General features: G+C 28.0%; 10 protein-coding genes across 10 annotated transcripts; 6 read left to right on the top strand and 4 right to left on the bottom strand.

Moving 5' to 3' along the window:
* Positions 1 to 92: 92 nt before the first annotated feature.
* Positions 93 to 2237, top strand: ELE39_002866 (nucleolar GTP-binding 1; the record flags this gene model as incomplete). The annotated part of the gene is made up of 2 exons (XM_067345970.1): positions 93 to 125; positions 192 to 2237. The coding sequence occupies 2 exons, from the start codon at positions 93 to 95 to the stop codon at positions 2235 to 2237; spliced, it is 2079 nt and encodes a 692-aa protein (XP_067200897.1).
* Positions 2238 to 2757: 520 nt separating this feature from the next.
* Positions 2758 to 7206, top strand: ELE39_002865 (myosin head family; the record flags this gene model as incomplete). Its single annotated transcript, XM_067345969.1, has 1 exon — positions 2758 to 7206. The coding sequence occupies one exon, from the start codon at positions 2758 to 2760 to the stop codon at positions 7204 to 7206; it is 4449 nt and encodes a 1482-aa protein (XP_067200896.1).
* Positions 7207 to 7396: 190 nt separating this feature from the next.
* Positions 7397 to 8404, top strand: ELE39_002864 (Nucleus export BRL1; the record flags this gene model as incomplete). Its single annotated transcript, XM_067345968.1, has 1 exon — positions 7397 to 8404. One exon carries the CDS (start codon positions 7397 to 7399, stop codon positions 8402 to 8404), a length of 1008 nt encoding a protein of 335 aa, XP_067200895.1.
* Positions 8405 to 8981: 577 nt separating this feature from the next.
* On the top strand, positions 8982 to 10455 carry ELE39_002863 (LSM domain-containing; the record flags this gene model as incomplete). The annotated part of the gene is made up of 3 exons (XM_067345967.1): positions 8982 to 9548; positions 10069 to 10245; positions 10318 to 10455. The coding sequence occupies 3 exons, from the start codon at positions 8982 to 8984 to the stop codon at positions 10453 to 10455; spliced, it is 882 nt and encodes a 293-aa protein (XP_067200894.1).
* A 422-nt stretch (positions 10456 to 10877) lies between these two features.
* Positions 10878 to 11488, bottom strand: ELE39_002910 (thioredoxin H-type of fungal or plant origin; the record flags this gene model as incomplete). The annotated part of the gene is made up of 2 exons (XM_067346014.1): positions 10878 to 11164; positions 11458 to 11488. 2 exons carry the CDS (start codon positions 11486 to 11488, stop codon positions 10878 to 10880), a joined length of 318 nt encoding a protein of 105 aa, XP_067200941.1.
* Positions 11489 to 11832: 344 nt separating this feature from the next.
* ELE39_002909 (uncharacterized protein) lies at positions 11833 to 13743 on the bottom strand (the record flags this gene model as incomplete). The annotated part of the gene is made up of 1 exon (XM_067346013.1): positions 11833 to 13743. One exon carries the CDS (start codon positions 13741 to 13743, stop codon positions 11833 to 11835), a length of 1911 nt encoding a protein of 636 aa, XP_067200940.1.
* A 174-nt stretch (positions 13744 to 13917) lies between these two features.
* ELE39_002908 (uncharacterized protein) lies at positions 13918 to 14553 on the bottom strand (the record flags this gene model as incomplete). Its single annotated transcript, XM_067346012.1, has 1 exon — positions 13918 to 14553. The coding sequence occupies one exon, from the start codon at positions 14551 to 14553 to the stop codon at positions 13918 to 13920; it is 636 nt and encodes a 211-aa protein (XP_067200939.1).
* A 1605-nt stretch (positions 14554 to 16158) lies between these two features.
* ELE39_002907 (uncharacterized protein) lies at positions 16159 to 17361 on the top strand (the record flags this gene model as incomplete). Its single annotated transcript, XM_067346011.1, has 1 exon — positions 16159 to 17361. The coding sequence occupies one exon, from the start codon at positions 16159 to 16161 to the stop codon at positions 17359 to 17361; it is 1203 nt and encodes a 400-aa protein (XP_067200938.1).
* Positions 17362 to 18515: 1154 nt separating this feature from the next.
* On the top strand, positions 18516 to 20285 carry ELE39_002906 (Ser Thr kinase; the record flags this gene model as incomplete). Its single annotated transcript, XM_067346010.1, has 1 exon — positions 18516 to 20285. The coding sequence occupies one exon, from the start codon at positions 18516 to 18518 to the stop codon at positions 20283 to 20285; it is 1770 nt and encodes a 589-aa protein (XP_067200937.1).
* Positions 20286 to 20307: 22 nt separating this feature from the next.
* On the bottom strand, positions 20308 to 24393 carry ELE39_002895 (uncharacterized protein; the record flags this gene model as incomplete). The annotated part of the gene is made up of 1 exon (XM_067345999.1): positions 20308 to 24393. The coding sequence occupies one exon, from the start codon at positions 24391 to 24393 to the stop codon at positions 20308 to 20310; it is 4086 nt and encodes a 1361-aa protein (XP_067200926.1).
* Between the last annotated feature and the right edge of the window lie 944 nt (positions 24394 to 25337).

Below are 25337 nucleotides of genomic sequence, written 5' to 3'. Positions count from 1 at the left end.
GAAAAAAGAATTATTAAGCATATATATTGTGGAAATTAATAGGTTTTAAAAATTATTAAAAAAAAAAAAAATATTTGAAAAAAAATATTAAGATGAGTTCAATAAGCTTAGGACATAGATTCAAGGTAAGTTTGAAAATTTAAATGATCAATTTGCATGAATTTTACTAAATATCTTCAATTAATCATTAGGATATTACTATTATACCTAATAGTAAGGACTTAATAGATATTGTATTATCTAAGACTCAAAGAAAGACTCCAACTCAGGTACATCCGCAGTTTCAAATTAGTAGAATAAGATCATTTTATATGAGAAAAGTAAAGTTTTGTCAGCAAGCTATACATGATAGATTAGGCATGATACTAACACAATTCCCAAGATTGGATGAAATACATCCATTTTATTCAGATCTATGTAATGTATTATATGATAGAGACCATTATAAGCTTGCATTAGGTCATATTTCAGGCTCGAAGAATATTATTGATTCTCTGGCAAAAGATTATGTTAGATTATTAAAATACGCAGATAGTCCATATAAATGTAAAATGCTAAAAAGAGCTGCATTAGGTAGAATGTGTACTTGCTTAAAGAAGCTGCAGGCACCTTTGGAATACCTAGAGGAAGTAAGACAACATATCGGACGTCTTCCAAGTATTAATCCAACAACAAGAACATTAATAGTATGTGGTTATCCAAATGTTGGTAAGAGTAGCTTTATCAATTGTGTTTCTCATGCTAATGTTGAAGTTGAGCCATATGCATTTACTACTAAGTCACTATATGTTGGCCATTTTGATTATAATTATGCTAGATGGCAGGTAATTGATACTCCAGGTATTTTGGATCGCCCGTTAGATGAAAGAAATACTATAGAAATGACAGCTATTACAGCTTTGGCACATATTCACTCATGTATTTTATACTTTGTTGATATTTCGGAAGAGTGTGGTTATAGTATTGAGAAACAAACTCAACTTTTCCATTCCATTAAAACTTTATTTAGAAATAAACCAGTATTCATTATATTAAATAAGATTGATTCTCGTTCAGTAGATGATCTATCGCCAGAAGAAAAGAAGATGATCGAAGGGCTTAAGACAGGATTTGAGGGTGAGTCTAGTGAAAATGGAGGTAAGATTGAGGTGGTTGATTTTTTGACGATGTCAACAATGAAAAAGGTTGGAGTCGAAGAAGCAAAGAATAGAGCATGTAGTGAGCTTCTTCAAAAAAGGATAGAAATCAAGGTACAGACTAAGAGAGTTGATGCAATTTCAAGAAGGCTTCATATTGCAGAAACACCTTTAAATAAAGACAGACCACCATGCATACCTGACTCTGTAATACAGGAGAGATCTCAAGAAATCAAGTCGAGAACAAAATCCGGGCCTCTAGAAAAGGATCTAGAGGAAGAAATGGGTGGTGCTGGTGTGTATCAGATGGACTGGAATAGGAAGTATATTCTCAAGGATGATAATTGGAAATATGATTTGGTTCCAGAAATTATGGACGGCAAAAACATTATTGACTTTATTGATCCTGATATTGAAGAAAAACTGAGGGAGCTTGAAAAGGAAGAGGAGATATTATTAATGAATGATCCATCGCAAGAATTTGATGAGAAGCTATGGGAACAAACTCAGAAAGCTCTTAAGAATATACACGATAAGATTAATCTCAAGAGGAGAAAAAATATGGATAACAAGGCAAGAAACGCACCTATATTGCCAAGGGGAAGAGCTAGACAGGCATCCGCTGGTGAATTAACAAAATTAACTAGCCAACTTGATGAACTAGGTTATGATGTATCTAAGCTTTATGAAAGAGGTAGAAGCATTGCAAGAAAGGAGGAAAATAAGAGAGAAAGAGGAAGGTCTTTAACAAAAAGGGCAGTTAATGATGTTTCTGATCAAATTTCCATATTAAGAGGTAAAAGATCAAGAAGCCTTGCTGGCAGTGAAGATATTGAAATGTCAGTCAATGATGAAAATGCGAACAAGGAATTTTTTAAGAGAAAAAGATTGCCAAGAGGCCACAGCCCTGCTCCTAATCGTATTGATGCTTCACTCAAACCTGGTAAACAACAAGAAAAAGCAGAGAGACTGCGCAGAAAGTCTCAAGCTAAACTTGGAAAGCTTGCTAGAAGAGGAGAGGCTGATCGAAGCATTCCAACAAAAATGCCAATGCATCTGTTTTCGGGAAAACGTGGTATGGGTAAAACCGACCGTAGATAGTTATTCAGTATCTGTAAACTCTAGTAGATATTATAGTCTAAGAATTATTATACTTTAAATGAGAATACATAAAATTAGTTTCTATTCCAATAAAGTGGTTTTCATTTTATAATCTTTAAAATGTATATTTTTAAATTAATATTTCCTTAAAATTAAATCTATATAAAAAAGTAAGTCGATGAAAAGCCCGCCACCCCACAAGTTACCTACGTGTGAAAGCATGTTTATATTATAAATTTTTTGACAAGCAAATAAAAAATTAACAAAAAAAAATTTAAATAAGCAAAAAATAAGAGGAGGCCGATATTTAATAAAAACAGTACAATATTTTAGGAGTAATAAAATTTTTTATTACGAACCATTTGAAGTTGAAAATATCAAAAAATAATACTTTTATGTGGCATAAAGAACGCAGCAAAATTTAACATAAATTATTTTAAACAAATTATATATATTATATGTAATATATATATAATATATAGTACTATTCAAGAGATATTCCAGAATTAACAACTATATAATGGAAAATTACAATGAAATAACTAAAGGAAATCAAGTATGGATATACTCCAGGGCAAATCCACATACAATAGATTTGTCAAATAAATTGGCTGAAAAAAAAACAAAAGCTTTCTTCGAAAGTTCAAATAAAGTTGAATTCGAAATTGAAAGTGCTGAATCTAATTTAGATGCATTTATATTAGCGTGCGTAATTTCTTACAATTCCCAGCAGGGAATATATGAATGTGAATATATTGGTGAATTTAGGGATGAAATAGAAAATGCTAAAAGTAATTTTTATGTAGATAAGGAATTTGTGTATAAAGCGGATGATGGATTTGGCTATAAGGATAATTCACAGTTGAGAAATTTAAATATTGGTAATGTGATAAGAAATATTCAAGTTTGCTATGGTATGTTAAAAGGTAGTAATACTGTAATTGAGAACAATAAAAGAGAAGAATTGAAATTGAGTGGTATTAGAAGTGGTGAGGACTTTCCAAAATATCCAATGTATAGTTTTGCAGGAGGTATTTTGATTGCGGTAAATCCATATAAAGAGTATGATATTTATAGTGATGAAATAGCAAAAGAATTCATAGGAAAGAACATAATGAATATGGAGCCGCATCCATTTGCAATAGCAGAATGGACATATAGGAGAATGCTCAAAGATAATAGATCTCAGTCAATAATAATTTCAGGAGAGAGTGGAGCAGGAAAAACAGAAACTTCAAAGCATGTATTGAAATATTTGAGTTATGTAAGTAATAAGCAGAGAATGAGGAGTGACACTATTAATACTAATGAAAAAGTAGGACCACTTTTATCAACTATCGAAAACTGTCTTCTTTCTTCAAATCCATTGTTAGAGGTATTTGGAAACTCGAGAACAATCAGAAATGATAATTCATCGCGATTTGGAAAGTATATGAAGCTTGGGTTTGATGAAAATGGAAGAATAGTTAATGCATCTATAAATACTTACTTGCTGGCAAAATCAAGAGTGGTACACCTTCCGAACAATGAAAGAAATTATCATATTTTTTATCATATTTTGAATGAAATAAACGAAAAGCAGAAAACTAAATGGGGGTTGGCTCATGATAACCCTTCTCTAGAATTTAATTATTTGAAAACTGTTGATTCAAAAGGGGTAAGACAAAGTCTTGGTAAAGACTCATTAAAAAGTGAACATTTGAAAGAAATTGTGAAATCTGTTCCATATAATATTAAAATAATTAATGATTGCTTTCAATCAATTGGGGTCTCTGAGGATAGTAGAGATTTGATATATGACATAGTATATACAATTTTATTATTGGGAAATATTGAGTTTATTCCCGTTGAAAATAAAGATGAAGACGAATGTGAGCTGACTCAAGAGTCAATATTAATAATAGACCAAATAGTACAAATATGGAATTACAATTTTAGTTCTGAGTCAGATTTTAGCAAGGTGAGTAATGAAGAGTTGATTGAGTTATTGACTACAAAAAGCATCGTAAAGATTAAGAAAAGGTTATCATATTCAGAGGCAACATATACTAGAGATAGTATCTCTAGATATCTTTATGAATGGATTTTTAATTTAGTCGTAGAATTGATAAATATAGCACTAAAACAGAATATATTTGAAAATTGTGAAAATTCTACACAAAATTCAGATCAGAATAATTCAATAGGTATATTGGATATTTTTGGATTTGAGGATTTAGAACCGAACCACGCGAATAGTTTTGAACAGTTGTTGATTAATTATTGCAACGAGAGACTGCATAGCTTCTTTTTGGAGCAGTTACTATATAGAGATACAGTATTATACAAAACAGAGGGAATAAACAATAGCATTTCAACAACTCCATCAGCAAATGTAATGGAGTTATTATTTCATCAGTCGTTTGTTTGTACAGTAATGAGTGGTGTAAATCCAAAATATCTCAATGGTACAGAAATAGATGAAAATGAATCGAGAAGTGATGGCAATGGTTGCACATCTCACCCATTTTATGAAAAATTTCAGTATAATAACTCAATGTTGAGCTTACTTCCGTATAATATTATATCAATTCTGGATGAAACAGGAAAGATCCCAATGAAAGGAAATAGGGACCATGCTTTTTGTAATAAAGTTCATTCATTAAATAAATTACAAAGTAATTCAAATATTAGAATGAGCATAAATAGAGGGTCAATTTGTAATTCAAAGGATGAAATGAACACATCTAATATACCTCAGTTAAACGAATTGTCTGAGTCTATTGGAAGGGTGATTCAAATTCAAAAGTTGAATCTTGAAAAAACATTTACAATAAATCATTTTGCAGGACCTGTTAAGTACACGAGTAATGAATTTATTTCAAAAAATACAGATTTCTTATCAGCAAATATTGAGAAAATAATACATACAAGAATAAATACAATTCAAGAAATAAATAAATTCAAGTATAATTTATTAAATAAAGTAAATAGGGATGAAAACCACAAGCAATTAAAAGAAGAGGATGAGAATATGAACAAAAATAATGCATTGGCTAACGATGAGAGTCCTTTGTCAGATACAAGTTTAATTAGAAAGAGTATTTTGTCATTGAATGGAATATCAAATTTTGTTGAGAAGAGTAATCTGCAACTAAATACATTTACAACTTTAATTAATCAAAATACAAATCAGGTACCAACACCAATGAATACAAATAAGAATAAGAGTGTTTCAAGCATGTTTGTAAGACAAGTTCAGAACATGTTAACAAATGAATTATATCCTACTCAAAGTCATTTTATTAGATGTATAAAGCCGAATAACCAACAGATTTCATTGAAATTTGATAGCTTAAAGGTATATAAGCAGCTTCAAATTGGTGGAATTCTTCAAATTCTTAATATTATGATTTATGGCTATCCTTGTAGAATTCCCTATAGTCGGATTTATAGCTATTTTAAACAAATTATTGAGATAGATACTGAGTTTGAAGTCCAAGAATCAATGAATGATTCAAGTGACAATAACAATATATTACTCAAGGCAAAATTATTATTAAGAGATGAAAGACTTTTTGTTTCTTTATTATTGGAATACATGGGGTATAGGGACAAAACTGACTATCAACTTGGATTAACTCGAGTATTTTTTAAATTTAATGTTTTAGATAAGGTTGAACAATTTATCCAGAAATGTGATCAGTTGAATTCTATGGATTGGAAAATTGAATGCATTAATTCTTTATATAAACATTGGTTGAGGAAAAGGTGTAAAAACTATTTGGTAATGATAAGATGTTCAATTAAATTTTTTTCATTATATAGGTATATTAAAAGAAAAAATGCATGTATACAGATTTGCAAAGCATTAAGAAGGTATGTATGCATTAAGAGAGAGAGAGAAAGAGTTGAAAGGGAAGAAAAGGAGAGAGTTGAGAGAGAGGAAAGGGAAAGAATTGAAAGGGAAGAAAGGGAAAGAATTGTAAGGGAAGAAAAAGAAAGAATTGAGAGGGAAGAAAAAGAAAGAATTGAAAGGGAAGAAAGGGAAAGAATTGTAAGGGAAGAAAAAGAAAGAATTGAGAGGGAAGAAAAAGAAAGAATTGAAAGGGAAGAAAGGGAAAGAATTGTAAGGGAAGAAAAAGAAAGAATTGAAAGGGAAGAAAGGGAAAGAATTGCAAGGGAAGAAAAAGAAAAAATTGAAAGGGAAGAAAAAGAAAAAATTGAAAGGGAAGAAAAAGATAGAATTGAGAGAGAGGAAAAGAAAAAGAATAAAAATGAAATCATGACAATAAACTCTCCAGGACGCAAGTTTAAGAGAAGCAGAAATGAATTCACTGAAGATATTGAGAATGATACATTATATTTAAACGATCATTTAAAGATGAGTAATAGAAAGAAAGTAAAAACAAATACAATAACACAGTTTGACGAACCTATGGAGATAGAAGAAACAATAGAATCTATACCCAATAATCGAGAAACATTGCAAAATGATAATGAAAAGAATGATGAAACTGATAATAACAATTCTCCATTATTATGTACATCAACAATGAGGGGTCAAAGGAAAAGATATTCAATATATTATATGTCAGGAAATAGTATGGATTCGAAAGATATTGAGGGCATCAAATCATTGCAAGATGAGTTGGTTGAGGCTGAATTTATTGATGATATATTGAAAGAAAATAATAATGAAGTTATTAGTTCAGATGACTTAATCGAACTTGAAAGTACTTATAATAATAATGAAAATCGAGTGAATAATAATATAAAAACGGGGATCAAGAGACCCACAGTATTCATTCCTAATTCAATGAGCAATATGAAGCACAATAATAATTTGGATTCTGACATTAAAGCGAATGCTTTAAATGAAAATAAACAAAATTCAGAGATAATTGATCCGAATAAAAAGAAAATCAGTCTTAAGGACGTCCAGGAAAACTTTAGAAACAATATTATTAAGCAAAGAAGGCAGCAGTAATATAGTCATAAATGTTAATTAATACAAGTAAATTTTCTAAAAGTTGTTGGCGCCAAGTTTTTAATATTAATAATAACAAATGATATTTGAATATTAGAATTAAGAAAATAAAGTACCATAGCATTGAAAAATACTTTAATTATATTAATCATTTGTTAGCTATATTAGTTTAGTTGAGTATAATGTTGAGATGAGCAATACTATACTAGAAGAGTTAGAAATCGAGGAGTTGAGTCAGAAATTAATGTTGAAGTTAAATCCGAAAGTTTTAGAGGAAAGATTTGAGGAAGAAACGATAAATGCGATGAATATTGATGAAAATTGTGATAAATTTACCAATGGTAGCCTCCTAGCCTTTGATAACAAAAAGAATTCGGAAAATAGAAAAGAAATTGATGATTTGAAAAGTTTTGAATCAGTTGACCGAAATCCAAATCAAAAACTAAGTAATGTGAAATTAATGTCAAATTTAACAATTGGTTATAAAGATAACAACGATAAATACAATATACTCAGCCAAGCCCAATTAAATCGATCAAATTCTCTTCCACCGCGAAATAATGACTACTGTAAAGGTTTAAATTTATTCAAAAAGAGAGAAAACAAAGCTATTAGTGGAGATTATAATAGAAACAGATTTAATTATGATTCTTATAATCAATTTTCTCACGAATTGAATCAGAGCTCATATACCAATTCTTCAAAAAAGTTGAATATTGAAAATACACATGAACTTATTCAATTAATTTTTAACATAATAATGGTTTTTATCACATTATATATAATATTTGGAATAATTTTTGTAATAAAAAACGACATTGAATCAAAAATTCAAATTTCAATTACTGAAATATTGGATGAAATGAATATATGTTCAAAGCATTATGTTGATAACAAATGTCACCCAGAACAAAGAGTACCAGCTATGGAATCTAAATGTACTGAATGGGAAAGATGCATGTCTCAGAATCCCACAATTATTGCAAGAAAATCCATTTTTACAGCACAAATTATTGGTGAAATTATTAATACATTCTTTGATCAAATTTCCTTCAAATCTGCACTACTTATTTTTGGCTTTATTATTGCTTTAATTATTGGAAACTATTGCGTGATATCCTCTGCTTTCTGCTCTAATAGAAATGCTACTCACACTAGAAACTCCTTAGAATCTACATCGCTTATCAAAAAAAAATAATTAGAATAGTTAATTTCTTTTATTAATTTGGGTTTTTGGCGCCAACCAATGTAATTAAAATTTTTCTTTACATTTAATTTATTGTAATGGGTGATTGAAAAATTTAGGCTTTAGTAATAATAATATTTTTTTAAATAATATTTCTAAGTAAAATTATTGCACAATATGAATTATTAGGATCAACCGTTCTAATTGAAAGTATATATTATGAAAAATATAAAAGCGAAAATCTATCTAGAGAATAATTCTTAAATAAGAATATGATAATAAATATGCACCCTGTAATTTAAAAAAAATAATAAAATTAGATAATAATATGCACACTAAAATTAACAAATAATATTCTTTATTTTTAATTCTAATAATTCAATGACTAATTTTTAATCATCTTAAAACAAAAACTTAATCTCGAAGATATTACATATTTAATACATTCAACAACTAAGTATTTATTTGCATTTAAATATATATTTTTATACATTTTAAAGAGAAATAATATTAAGAATAATAACAGTAGCTTTTTCAAATCAATTGTTATTAATGAAGAATTGAAAATATTGAATTACTGTGAAAAATAATGCCATTTTTAAATCGGTCCTTGAAAAAACCATATAATTCAATATTTTTGCTAATAATATGTTTAATAATTCTTACAAGAGATTCAGAATGTGTGAGATATAAGGAAAGACTTAAAGAAGGAGGTTTAGGTAATTTTTTACTTGGTCTTGCAGGTTCTGCAGTTTCTACAGGGATCCAATCTGCAACAGGTTCACCACTAATTTCTAATCCCGCAATGGGTAATCCTGGAATTACTAATACTCTTTCAGGAATGGGTTCTGTTAGTCCAGGAGCAACTCCGATGACAGGAGGTATTGCTGGAACAACTATGGGGGCTGCACCAGGAGCTGCACAAGGAGCTGCACCAGGAGCGGCACAAGGAGCTGCACCAGCCGTGGGTGGGATGGCTCCTCAAGGTGCAGGAATGGCAGCCGCGCAGGGAGGTATGCAGGGGGGTATGCAGGGAGGTATGCAGGGAGGTATGCAGGGAGGTATGCAGGGAGCAATGGGAGGAACAGGAACTCCCAGTGCATTGTCTTTCACTACTATTGCATTTGGAGCAGTTGTGACAATGATGATATGTATGGTAATGTTGATGTGCAGAAGATGCACAAAAGACGATGACTAGTCGTACCATTCACTTAAAGACAAAAACCATTAAATCCATGTAAGCCTTAGGAAATTTAGTAAAAATAGGAATTTGAAAATTGAAAGAATTTAAAGTATTGAGAAAATAATCAAAAATATCTATCGTCAAAGAATTACTCAACAGTATAAATTGGTATAATACATTTAGTTTTGTGAATATAGCCATATATATTAACTAAGTAAACTCAGTCCAGCGGTTTCTTATTTATTGCCATTTAGTCAATTTTTCATTAAATCATTTAATTTTATTAAATCAATAAAATATTGCATTTTATTATTTTAATTTGTCCAACGTATATTGGGCGGGCTTTGTGGGGAATAGTCATATAAATATAAATTAATTATTTCAAATATAGAAAATTTAAAAAAAAGATACCAGAATGAAATATTTTAAAATATAAAAAAATTAATATTTAAATTATTTTAGAATAAATTCATTCAATAGTTAATTTTCAAAGAGTAAAACAAGTAAATTCTTTAGAGATTTAACAAAGATGAGTTCTCAAGCAAAGAGAAAGACTCAAAAGATGATGTTGCAACCAATCAATCAGATTTTCCACTTGTTTACATCTAAACAAAGAGTACAAATTTGGTTATATGATCACAAGGATTTGGCTTTGGAGGGAGTAATACAGGTAAGTTGTTAAATTAACTATATATATATTATTTTTATTCACAGGTATTAATGGCTTTTAATATATTTATAGGGCTTTGATGAATATATGAATATTGTACTTGACCAGGCATCTGAAGTATACACAAAAAAAGAAGTTAGAAGAGAAACTAATGTAGGAAGGCTGCTTTTGAGAGGTGAAAACATTAGTTTGATTTGTGAATGCAAATAGTTGGATAATTTTAAGCATATAGTCACTTATAGTCACTCAAAATCAACTTTATTAATATATATACTGCACTATTCTAATTCGAATTATACTTAAAACTCATTTTAATTTCAACCTTTTTTACTCTTTTGTTTCCCATTTTCTTCTATCAACGATTTTGAGTCATATTAGGTATATTGAGATGAATTAAAAAATCAAATATCATTGGTGGTTCTTGTATCTTATCAAAGAGACTCGAGCAGCTATTAGACATTGTGAAGAAGAACTAGAGACAAATAAAAATAGTTTAATAAAATAATTAGCATACGATACAAAACTAGTAAAAAATTTCAATCATTAAATGTAGAAAAAGGCCATCTTAAAAACCTAAAATAGGAATAAGGTTGAGAGCCCCTATCAAACAATCATCAATGAATAGTAAATGATTATGGCTTATTGGCCAATACTGCCTGCTGAATTATCTCGAAATTTGCACCAACCACGCTCTTTACCTCTTTACCATTCAAAAAGAACTTGAATGTAGGCATTGCTCTAACGGATTCTGCGTCTGCAATGCTGGGAAGCAAATCAACATCAACCTTGATAAAGCAAACATCCTTGATCTGCTCACTAAACTCCTCCAACTTTGGTGCAATCATGTTACATGGACCACACCAAGTTGCGAAGTAATCAACTACGACAAGACCTTGTCTTGAGATGTAAGCTTTGTATTCTAAAAATTTGAGTATTTAAAAAAAAATAATTAAGAACGAAATGAATACAAGTTGGGATTTTTTTTAAAAAGAACGAATGACCTCCAAATCTCCAAGTATTAGAATTAAATAAAATTGGATTACAAAGTAAGAATGAATAGAATATGATTGAATCCAAATATGATTTCAATCTCGAACATACACTCCCACATCACATAAGAGTAAATACCAATATGTAGTTCGACTCAGTGTTTTCTACCCACCGTACTTTGTTTGCTCACATCAATTTTATTCAATTAAATATATAACTTACCATCTACAGATGTCACCTTGTGTACTGGCATGTTTTGTTAATTTCAACAGGTAGTAATCGTTTTTTGAAAAAAGAAAGCAAGTTATTGCTATCAATACTCGGAAAAAAAAATCAATTAATCTTAAATATGAGAATTTATATGTGATAGGCTATACGTGTCCTCAAAAAATTAATATAAAATTTTAATTTGAATTTAACTACAATCATATATGATATATATCAAACATAATACTCTAGTTATTATATTTATTAAATTTATACGCGAATATATTATCCTTCCAATTTTCACTCATTTGTTATTGGGGGGAAAACAATTAATTAGTAAAACTTTAGGCGGGAATTTGCGTGTGCACAACCTATAAAATTTTTACTTAGCTATATTTGATTTCTAATTAATCTGGAATTTTTTAATAAATTTTCACGTATCTTCCAAAAGAAATTGGTGTAGTCTCTTTGTCTACAACCAGCGAGAGCTCGTGTGATAGCCTCCAGAGGATCATTGCATCTGGACCAATGGTCTATCCTATGATTATATGCGGAGATTATAGACTGTGGAATCTTACCTCCGTTTATAATGCTTTCACCTGCTACTACCCTATCCCACATCTCCTGTAATCTTGTAGCTCTTTTACTAATAACGCGTGCCAATTGTCTGTTATTGATATATAAGCTACATCTTTCACATGGCTCATTAGGTTTCTGTACAATTTCCAAACAATTCGGATGGTGAACTACTCCTTGATGCTCCGGTTCATGATTTGGACTTATTTTCGTTATTATAGACTGTTTATAGAATACCCGTCTTGTATCATTGTAATTACTTAAATCACATTCAGGTTCTGTAGATCTTTCTGAGCCTATAAAACACATTGCCCAATATCTTACTTTATTGATTCCTGGGCAATGGAATGTCCCAATTTGTTCAAAGTTCATTCTTATCAATGGAGAAATTACAGGTATTCCCAATGATAAATAACTGTCGTTGATTTCACGATTATTGTTTTCAATAGCAATATTGTTTTGAAATTTCCTATCTTTAATTTCATCTATTAATAAATTATCTTGTAGTTTTCCCATTTTACTTGTATTGTTGAAGTTACCAATTGGATTTGAATTACAATGTTTTATCACGTTGTTTGTATTCTTGTTTTTTTCCAGATTCAAATCACTCTCACTATAGGTAATAATACTAGTATTATTACTCATCTCATTTTGGCAAATTTGTAAATAATTACCAGTTAATGACTTTTCTTTATAAGGTAGGATTTCATCATTGCTTAATATCGCATTATTACTTTCACTACTAATATTATTATTATCAACCATTTCAGTATTTTGTGAATATAATACGGTATTATATAACTCATCTCCCAAAACAAAATTAAATTCCTGAGTTATTTGATTTTTTTCTATTTCTAAATTTGATATTAATGGGTGTATTACATACTCCTGCTTTTCAATCTGGGTATTATCTTGTTGAACATGATTTGTAGTTTCCAATTTGCTTCCCATAGTATCAGTATTACTTCTTAATATGTCTCCATCATTAATTTCTCTAATATTTAAATTATTTACATTACTTTTACTATCATTTTCTTCCTCCAATATCTCCATAACCTTATTTTCATATTGATTTATTTCATATTGTGTAATACTATTCTCAATTTGATTATTAATAATAACTTCATCATTGTTTTTACCTGAATCAGTTATATATGGCAATACTCTTGGATTCTTCATCATTAAATCATAGTTTTCCATGCAATTACTTATATTTATATTCTCATTTTGATTAATACGATGGTTATCAATATATTGAATATTATTAATTGTATTAACGCCACAACTATTACCTGAAAAATTGTCCATATTATTATTGTTATAACCTAATATATTCATTGAATCAAAATATGAATCTTCTTCTTTTTCCAAACAAAAATCTAGCTCATCCAAGAACTGTGGACTACCAACTGCTTTCGATAATGCTTTATGCAGTTTTCCATTCATATGTGTTCTCCAATTATTCAAATAGTATGCTGGATTTAATATTATCCTTACCTGGCATATATTGCAATATACGCAAGTTCCAGGTAGTAATGTCTTGTCAACACTAATTATGCTTGGATTATTTAATATTAATCTATTGAAAATGGCTTCTCTTTCACATGCTGTTTTTCTTCTCTTATTAATACCAATGTTGTAGTTCTTATTAATTAAGTCATTTTCATTATCAGGTTCATAAATATTCTTAATTTCGTGAATATTATCATTAATTAAAATATTCATTCCTTTCAATTACCAAATAATAATTAACAGTTCTCTCTCATATATTAGTTTGATATTTATTTTTATTTTTATTCGCGTTAAGTTTTGCATTCATTTTTTTTTATATTAAATGTGGCAAATTTATAAATTATTTTTGCATTTCTAATTTCACAACAAAAAAAAATAATACCACACCTAATTTTCAAATAGCCATTCCTCAACTAATACCAAATCTTCAGATCCATTATTATTATTATTTTCATTTTTATTACAGTTTTCTCCCAAATTTAGGTGTCTTGGGTTAGTAATTTCTAGTCTACTTTTTTTTGATAAATTGACTTTTGTCGAATCAAAATCATCGTTTTCTGCTTTTTTTTTCATTTCTATTAGTTCATTTCTCTCTGAATAAACTCTTTTATTTTGCCTTCCCAAATATGCCACACTCAGTTCATTCTCATAGATTTGTAAATTTTCACAGTTATTTTCTTCTCGATTATTTACATAGAAGCATTTTTTTGCAACTATTTCATCATGAGTTGATTCCCATTCTACCTTTATTAATTTCGATAAAGTTTTTTCCTCATTATTTATTTTGGGACAAAATTTTATTTCTAATACAATTGGTGTTGATCTGGGTGATAAACATGTTCTTTTTATTTTTGGTTCACCTATTATTTCAACCTCCATCTTTCTTGTGGAATAATTCTTTAAAAGTTTACTACAATAATCACCTTTATTTTTTTGTCCTGTGATTTTAAAATTATCACTCAAGCTCTTCTTTTTTTTTCCAAGCAACCTTTTTAGTAGCAACCATTTATAAATTTCATTCATTTTCAATCAAATTAATACTCCTTATATCTTCAATTATTTAATATTAATAAAAAGCATTAAATTATTAGGTATGGCTAAAGCATTTTCTAATTTGGTTTATATCCAATTGCCCATTTTATTAAAAAAAAAAATGGTTTGCATGTAATTTTTAAAATATGTCCACATTGTGAAAGTCATGCATGATTAAATTAAATTAAATAATTTAGGCGCGTGAGACATTAATTTCTTTATATAAAACATAGGTAGTCACTTAATGATTGCTTTATGAACAATTTTACATATTACTTAAATATTTAAAATGATTAGTTTATTTATTTTGTAAATATCAATTTTTCTCGACATTTTCCATATTTATAATTTAATATTAAAATAGTGAGTAGTATATTTTTCAGAAAAAGAAGTTAATGTATTGATACATTTTAAAGCGAAGTAATCCAAAATAAAGAACTATATGTTATATAGTGGCTAACTTCAAATTAAAACGAACTGACTAAAGAAATTATGTAAATCCATTTGAGAAGAAAATATTTTGCTATTCTATTGGATTTTATATTAATGCTTTTTTAAATTAAAAAAAAATAATGCTTTTAAAATACATAAATATGTTTCATTAATGAAACAATGCTTTATTATGATGATTTATGTTCTGCTCAATCACGACGGTCTACTGACTGCTAGCAAATGTTATTGTTAATATAATGGAGAAAGAGTGGAACTCTGAATTTAGCATTGTTTATTTGTTGATTTTCTCTTCCAAACTACTTGCAAAGTAGCATAGAAATTTATTCACTAACTACTTCCAATGCCACCTTATTCGTTTAATACTCATCTTTGTTTATTCTTTCCTATTAGGTCACTTTTTAATTTAGAATTTATTGAAATTCGTCGTTAACGATTTGGTTATATTCATTTCGTTTACATTCCCTTGGTTTTGATTTTGAAAAATAGGCGCCGAATGCAAATTTGCAATTAGTAATTATTATTTCTATTAAAAAAAAATAATACTTGTTAATATACTATTTCGAGCGAATAAATAGTTGTTAAAATTGCTATGTCTATTAAAGAATCTATAGATAAATATATATAATCAAATTTTGAGAAGAGAAAAAGTGCGCAAATGAAATACGTAAATCTAATTTAAATAAATGTAAATATAATATAAAAAGCTAAGCAAATATGGGTTAGTGTGTGATTCAAGGAAAATGGAGGAAGAAAGTGGGGGCCACAAAATAATAATAATATATAGTAATTAAATCGTAAATATTATATTATGAAAGTTGTATAATCATACAACTTAGATGATATACAAAGTTAGAGCAATATTTATTAATTATTAATTGTTAATAGCATTAAATTTAAAAATACTTCTGAATAATTTCGAGCAAAAATAAATAATAATTTAATTGATTAGTAAATTCAAAGAAGAAAATTTAATAAAATAATATAAAGGTTATTATTAATTGAAAAAAATAATTACAACTTTTTAAAAGACTAGTCTTTACGAAAGAGGAATATAATCAAGTAATTTAGTTTTCTCAATTAAAAATATCTGTGAATAGCTGTTTTGGAACTAAGACATAAAGAAAAAGGAATAAAAGAAGGATAATGACTGAAAATAGCATTAATATTACAAATGTTCAAACAGTGGAGAATAAAGAGACAAACAAATTGGAGGAAGTGAAGGTGTTACCAAGCTATTATGGTGATATGAGCCAAGTGTTAACACTAGAAGAGGCTTTAAAGCAATATGACCAATTAAAGTTAAAAGATACAATTTCTCCTAAAAAAAGCATCAAAAAGTATGCGGACAAACTTAAATTATCAAGTATAACAGAAGTAAGTAAAACAATATATGAAATAATCTTGAAAAATGATACAAACGCAGATAATGTAATAGGAATATTTGCATTATCTCCAAGCAATGTAAGCCATTTACCACCGACAGAAAAAGATGGCTTATCAGGACTGGCAGTACTTTCTAATGCACTATCTAATTTGGGTTTTACAGTGGTAATTATGACAGATTCAATAAATCAGCCAGTAATCTCTCAAATATTAAGCAACAGTGAATTATTCAAACATTACGTGGATATTAATCAAGAAGTAGGCTATGCACCTAAGGGTTTGAATTTAGAAAAGAGAAAGACTTATGTAATAGGTGTAGTTCCAGATCCAGGAATAGATTCCGAATGGGAAGAATTTTTGGATAATATTCAGAAAAAGTTTAGTCTGTTAATGGTATTAGGCAGACCAAGTAGAGATTTGGATACTAAAATTTATCGAAATTCAAGGGGATTAAGAATGAACCATTATTGTTCAAATTTGGAGGGGATTTACATTAAGATTATGCAACAAGAGAATAAGATACCAATTTTTGCTTTTTCAGATTCATCAGAAAATCAGCTAGGAGTATATCAAAAAGATGATAATAGGAGTCAATATAATGCTAATCATATTATTGTTTCACATACTGTAGATTGGGTATGCTATTATCTATCTGCAGGTATTGCTTTAAGATTTATCTCAAATATCAAAAAATTATATGCAAATAATGATAATAAGGAAAATAATCAAACTGTCGATGAAATTAATGCAAAGATGTTACGTGACGCCTTTCAATCTTTTTTTCCGAGTGAAGATACTTTTATTTATTTGAATGAAAAAATCAAAGAACTTGAAGTATGGGATACTCAATATGGAGATAAAATTAAGAAGGGATTTACGAGTGAAAATGATTGGGAAATAAGAATGAAAATTAGAAGAGTTGTATCTCAGTTTGGAGTTGCTATTGAATTTAATCACGTTTAATTACAGACTTTACTATCAACTTTATTTACTTGTTCTGTAACGTCATTCTTTAATTTTTATAGTTAAAATATTCAAAATTATTTCTCTTTTTGTGCTCAATATGAATTTTTTGAATAATCCTGATATTTCTTTTGTTAAAGCAATAATAATTCAGAATTAAGCCTTAATTACTAACTATATATTACTATAAAGTAGTGGTAAAATTTACATTAAATAAGATGTATTTTTTTTAAAAAACTATTCTTAGCAACTAAATAAAAATTTAATCTTGTATATAAATCTTAATATTTTCAATGAGTTTATTTTCAAAATAAATAAATTTTTTTTCTCACTTTATTTTTGCATGTGGATGCGCCGGTATTGAAAATGATTACACGTAATTTTCCAAAATATTAATTTGGCACATGAAAAAGATATTTTTATTTTATAATTAAAGAAATATAGTAAATTGACTATATTTAATAAGAGATAGCTAAGAATTTAATGTTAAATCATTGAAATAAGTAAATGAATTAGTATTTACAAGAAATTTTGTATATAAAACAGTAATTCGAGTTCTTTTTGAGGAATTAGCAAGATTCATTAAAAGAAATCTATAAAGGTAAATAAAAAAATCAAGGCAATAGAATAAGATGGGAATAATATTTTGAAGTATTAGTTTGAATAAAGTTAAAATATATGTACATGAATATTACATTTATTTAAATTTCTATTGTTTTATTCCAAAACTATATTAAGCTATGAACCAAAAAGCTTTTCTTTAAATTCAAATACAAGAGGATCATTAGAATCTGCTTTATCAAGTTATTTGTTTTTTTAAATGTTTATTATTGGTATTTGATAATTTCCTATACTATTTTAAATTATGGTATGGCATATATAAAGTGGTAGGATATCATTTATCTTCAATAAATTTATATTTATATATATATTTAAATATCTACAAATACAGTTAAAAGAACGATTATTTTCTTATTTATTATGATATAATCTGAACAGAATAAGTATTTGAAGTGTTAAAAAATACTTGTAATTCATTCAAATAAATATAAAAGAAATAGATCAAAATAAGAGATTGCTGTTAATCAATAATATAAACATTTTACTAATAATTATATGAATAAGAAGATTATTTGAACTTAATCATCATAAATATGCAAGATAATCTTGAAGTATACTCAGATATCAAATGGCTATTTGACGGTTATCTTTCCAGTGAGCTTTCTGAATTAAGAATTGAACATAGTGAATTTGATAAAAGAGCTAGCAAAGATTCTTTTACAGATTTTCTTTCTCCAATAGAATCTTCGATAGGGACAATAACGTTTGGAAATATTAGTCGCTCAAGCAGTGTTTCCTCCAAAAGTAAAAATGGGGAAGATCCGGATATAAATGAGTGTGGATTCGAATCTAATAGAGAAGATGAAGAGCAATACCACTTAGATTCAAATTCAAATCGGGACAGGGATACAGAAAATAAAAATAGTGTGTATTCTCCAACAAAACATCATTTAGTTAATAAACATCGGCAAATTAATGATTTATTAATTAATGTAATTAACAAAAAGAAGAAATTTGAGTCTCATAATTTCATATATTATATCATTAAGTTGCTTGGATATGGATATTACGGCACTGTATTTTTGGCAAGAATGAAAGCTAAAGAAAAAGGAAATCAAATTGATCATTTAGTTGCTATAAAAATTATCAATTTTGAACAAATAAAAACAGATGGTTATCATTCTGAAAATCATGATGCAGCTGTTGATATTATTGATCAACTTAATGATGAAATTAACATCCTTGTCACAATGAAAAATCATACAAATGTAATTAACTATATTGAATCATTCTACATTCATCCACATTATCTTGCATTTGTTACTGATTATATTTCAGGATATACACTACGAGATATTTATAAATCATATGGATCATTTTCTGAAAACCTTATATGTTTTATTTGTAAGCCTATTCTTAAAGTTTTAAACATTTTAAATAATTATAATTACAGATACAAAAGAGTTCACAAGGATATTAAGTCAAATAATATTATGATTGATTATGATACATGCCAAGTTAAACTCTTAGATTTTGGTGCTTCACAAATTCTTGACTCTATTTTATATCATACACCTAAAATCTCGTCAGGTACTTTACAATGGATGTCTCCTGAGCTAATTCAATCCAAAGATTATAACCATTTAACCGATATTTGGTCGCTTGGTATAACCTTACTTGAACTATCTACAGGCCATATTCCCAATATTTATGAAATCTTTGTTTCATCAAATAATTCATCTGATAATACTGATTTACCTCATGACCAAGAGAAAGAAAGAACTTTAGAAAGATATATCAAATTATTAACCCAAGAAAACGAATCTTATAGTAATCCTAATCTTAATTCCATCTCAGGTAAAATATCAATCAATCAAAAAAAAAATTATGGCCAATTGATTCAACGAAACAACTCTATTATTAATAAAATTAAATCATTCTCAAAGAATTATTCTGACTTTCTCAATGAAATGCTCATCATCAATCCAAATGAGCGACCAGACTCCTCCAAACTTCTTCAACATCCCTTCATTATTAGTAAAAAGAAAAGTGCAAAAATATTCAAAAATAGTTTTCAAAACATTGAAAAGGAACTTTATCACTTTAATAACAGCTTTAGCATTATTGAATTTTTCAAAAAAAAGATTATACCAAAAATTGTTCCTACCATTTTTAATCTTTCTGATAATATAGGTGAAGAAGCTCTTCATAATATCAATTCCAAAGAACAAAATAAAAGCATGGAAAAAATAAACTTTAATTATATTCAAAATGATAATAGTAATTATGACTATTACTACGATAACGAAAATTCAAATATTAAATTTTCATTATCCGACTCAGATGATAGTAATAATTCTTAGCAGGAACAAAAATATTAATTTATCAAAAATTCTGATGTATTTTACTAATTTGAACTGCATTCAACAATCTTGGAGCAAACTTCTCTAATGGTCTCTTCCATATTAACTGATTACGTCCTCCCTCTTGTATTGTATTTTGTATTACCGACAATAAACAATTATAACCGACATATACAGCAGAATTCTTTTTTATATGATTATTATTATTAATATTGTCCCTTCCCTCAATTATATTTATTTGATCTTTGAAAACACAAATCATATCTTTAGCTATCTCATCACTCATATTATATACTGAAATATCCTCAATTGAATTCACTAAAGTCCCTACAGACATAAAAAGTGAATTAGTGATATTAAATGTAATGGTTATTACTGGTCTTGATGCCATTAATAAATGAGGAGAAAGGCTATTTGATGTTAATGAACTTGGAGTAATTGGAGATGAAGACGATGCTGATGACGGTAAAATTAATTTTGAATTCCCTGGTAATATTGATGGAGAAGTTACTGGAGAATTTGAATTACAAGAAGAATATGTTGTTACTAAAGAATTAATAAAATTTGAACTTTGATTTTCATTTCTACTGTTATATATTTCAATATCATTTTTTCCATTAATTCCAACTAATATTGGAATATTTATAATTAATTTGTTTTCATCAATTATGTCTATAATTGCCAAGTTGAAAACTTTAATTGTATTCAATATCTCAAATACTATTGATTCTAATCTCCACAATAATACAATACAACTTTGAAATATTCCTCTTATTAATTCAATTAATATATTATTATTCATTTTATTCCTTTTCTTATAATCCAAATATAATTCCATTAATCTTAAATTTAATGTCTTTTCAATTATTTCAATATATGCATTATATATCTTATCTTCCAATCTTTGATTGTTAACTAAAGCTAAATGTAATTGTAAATCATTATATTTTGAATTAATTGATGATGCATCTTCTGATAAATTATTATCTAATACTACATTATCCAACAATAATTCAATCTTTAAAATAATTGGTGGATTATCCATTGTCTCATCCGTATTCATTATTAGTTTATTATGATCATCTATATTCCATTCAATAGATACTCTTACTTTAATTAGATTACTCTGATTATTACAATTATTATTTAATATTATTATTGTTTGAAATTTATTCAATGTGAACAAATCCCATGTAAATCCAGCAAATTCTTCTTTTATACGTAAATCATTCAAGTGATTTCTTAAACTATTCTTCTTCACTCTCCAGTCATTCAATTCCATGACCAAACTATAATATAATTCTTCCTCTTTCGATAATAACCTTGAAATATTTCTCTTTTTCTTATCCATCATATTTAAATAATTTTTGACTCTTTCTATTTCCTCCTTATAATTAGCAATGTTCTCATGCACAATTCTCATTGCATTCCAGTAAGTCTCATATACATGCATCTCAGAGATCTTGCAGGACTCCAAAGTTGATAATAATACATTTGAATTTTGAATCCTATTTTTATTATTTATTATTTGCTCATGTTTTAACATAAATACCTTGATCATTTCTTCAAATTTATTTATAATTGAATTCTTTAATGGAAATACTACTTTTTCTTTCCAATTTATTATAGCTTTTTTAAGAAAAATATTTCTACCTTCTCCAAAAAAGTAACCAGATATTCTTTCAAATAATTCATTTCTAATTCTTTCATCATTCTTACTTCCATATCTACTTTTATTCACAATGATCGCCATCAATGTTGCTATTTCGCTAGTTGAGAACTTTGATAGATTCTCACTATATCTTTCATGATATTCATCATTAAACTCTTTAATTAATGTATTCTTTTCTATTTCATCCCAAATTTGATACTTTATCGATTTGATAATTTCAGATGAATACTTAGCCACTATTTTTTGAATTTTCTCATGATTTCCACCATCTTCTTTTAAAATATTTTGTAATTGTATTAATAATAACTTACTGTCCATGCTTTCCTCTTCAATATTTTTATCCTTGATTAGATGATTATTCTCAATCTCATCAAATTCCAAAATACCAAAATAATTTTCCATTGTATAGTTCAAATTCAAAATTGATTGAAATTCCTCCCATGTATAACCTTGTGGTGTTATATTCAAAATGGATTTTGTGTTATTCAATGATTTTAAAAGTGATTCGGATGATGGGGATAACTTATTAATGTATCCAACGTTACTATTATTTTTTTTTGGAGTGACTAAAATATTTTGAAATCTATTATTATTATCTTTCAGAGTTAAGGTTTCTGTTAAAACTATTTGTTGAGTTTCAAAATTATCATTTTGAGTATTCAAATTCTCTTCACTATGATTTTTCTTACTATTCGACTCTTTTTCTGTAGCTATTTCTAGTATGGAGAAATCTTTTCTTTCTTCTCTGACCAATTTTTCTTCCATTTTTTTCTCTTCATTGACACTTTCAAATTGCCCCTGCTTTTGTTGATTTTGAACAACTTTATTCTCTTCTACTTTAATTTCTTCTTTTTCTTCCTCAGTGTAATTTCCATGGTCTTCAATTACGAATTGATTTTCTATAATCATTTCTTGATCAATTTTCCTCTCTTCAATATTACCATCTTTATCTAAATCATTTTCCCTATTTATAGAATCTTCTACAGATCTAAATTCTTTGTCTTCAAGGTTCTCATCATTCAATTCTAATCCAGGGATTTTAATATCATCCTCAGATTCTGGTTTTGTTTCTTCTGGAAAATTAACAGAAGATAAATTTTTCATAACTACTGATAAAAACGCTCCAGGTAAATTTGGGGCTATTGAATCTCTACAATTTATTGAGTAATCAGATATATTAATCTGATCAGTCAATTCAATATTCTTTTCTATACTGCTTTCATCCTGAACTTGAATCTGATTTTCTTTAATATATTCATTATGAAGGTTTTCCGTATTCTTGCCATGAATTATTCCATCTTGATCAGTTTTCGATTTATTTTTTCCAGAATGCTCATTTTGGACAAATGCTTCATCAGGATTTCCCACTTTATTATCCTGGTTATTTCCATGATGATAATAAATATTATTGTTACTGTTAGCATTTCTAAATCGATCAGAAACCTCACTACCAACAATATCACTGCTATAAACTTTTGAAACAGAATTTCCCTCACTCTTTTTTGTGTTTATCAACTCTTCCAATGATGGGAAATTATATATCTGACCAGTACCAGCATCATCCAGCTCACTTAATATACTCATTCTACCAACTGTTAAATCTTCCATGGATCTATTATCTTGAATATTGCTACTTTCATCATTATCACTTTCTGCGATCGACTTATTGATATTCATATCTTGTTTATTTTCATCTATTATTATCAAATTTTTTGTACCAAACTGAACCTTCTTCTGTGATTTAGGAGTCTTTATATTCATTGTTGATGTGTTAATACTATCCGGATCATACTGTTTCAATATACTCTTCCTATCTTTAATACCAGAGTCCTCCTCGTTTACTCTTCTACTCACAGGTGTATTCTTTATATTTCCCCCTTTTCTTCTTGATGAGTTTCTTATCTGGCTTCCCGAACCAAGATCTCTATCCAAATCTAATTCAGCATTATTATTATTATTATAGCTATTTTCTGCTCCTCTCACTCTCTTTCTGGGGGTTGAATATATATTAGATAAATCCTCAACTTTATTACTATTTTCGTCATTTGTTACCATATTAGTCTGATAAAACTCACTACTCCCCTCCAAATCATTCGTTGATATCAAATTTAGTGGTGGCATTGCCATTGCATTCCTCCTCAAATTTGCCTCTGCTGATGATAATGTTTCTCTTGATTTAGATCTTAATAAATAAGGAGTCCCTCCTGGCGCACCCAACTGCGGAGTTAAAGTTTTAGTATCAGCAGATTTTTCATCGCTTTTTTTCAACAATCGACTACTACGTCTAACTGATGAACTCCCACCTGCACTACCAATACTCCTTCTTGATAAACCTTTGTTTGGAGTCTCCAAGTTTACATTCTTTGATGATAAATTGCCATTTCTTATTGGCGTGCTGGCCATTGCATTCAAACTTTTTGTATTTTCCTGATCCATTTCATTAATTATTTATTAGTCAAATCTTTTATTTTTCTGTTATTGTTCTTTTCTCAGGAGCTTCTGACTATATTGCATTAACCAGTTATTCCCTTGTTTTTTACTTATCACGTTCTCACCCTTGATCTACAGTATTCCACTTTATTAGTCAGAAAATAAAATTATCACCTTTATTTCGTATTATGAGAGAGAATAAGGGAGGAAAAAGTAAAAGGCTATTCAAACCTTAAATATCCCTAGCCTTACAATTAATCTTCACTGATTTGCTTTTTAAACTATTTTCTCTTTATTGTTCAATCTCTGCAAATAACAAACTTATCATCTACTAAGACACATTTATTTTTCCAATTATATTCTTTTATAACCCCGTTTTTTCTTTATTTTCCTAGTCAATGTGTTTTATTTTTTTTTCCTTATTTTTTAAATTTTTTCCCCACATATTACATGTATTTTATTTCAATCTGTTACTTATGACCCGCCACACGTGTGGCGGGTAAAAATTGACGTCATTTCTAATATTTATTAATGAACTTGGGTTCTGCAATAAGAGGGAATTAGGGAGTGAATGATAGTTAAAAAATAACTAATGAATGTAGAAACAAAAGAGATTATTTACGTCAAATATGCATGAACTCATTAATAATTAATTAATTTTCATTTTAAAAAGAAACTGTAAAGCATTTCAAATTGTATTTCTAAATTTATAATGGTTTAGCTTAATGCCAAATTAATTTTTTTTTAAATATTCTATCTCACCATTATGATCATTATTATGATTATATTAACCAATATAGATATAAGTTAATATAACTCCCTTTGTTAATTCGGCTAATCTACCGTAATCTTTAAATTTAATCTATTTATAAATTATCTTGATAGAATAAGTCCCTTCATTTAACCTAATTAATACATTCCTCTATTCAAACTGGTCAAAAAATTACTAA

The sequence above is a fragment of the Cryptosporidium sp. chipmunk genotype I genome (genome assembly GCF_004936735.1).
Source record: "Cryptosporidium sp. chipmunk genotype I strain 37763 chromosome Unknown contig_32, whole genome shotgun sequence".
NCBI classification, from domain to species: Eukaryota; Apicomplexa; class Conoidasida; order Eucoccidiorida; family Cryptosporidiidae; genus Cryptosporidium; species Cryptosporidium sp. chipmunk genotype I.
Note: the sequence above shows the minus strand (reverse complement) of the source record. Positions and strands in the feature narration are given on the sequence as shown.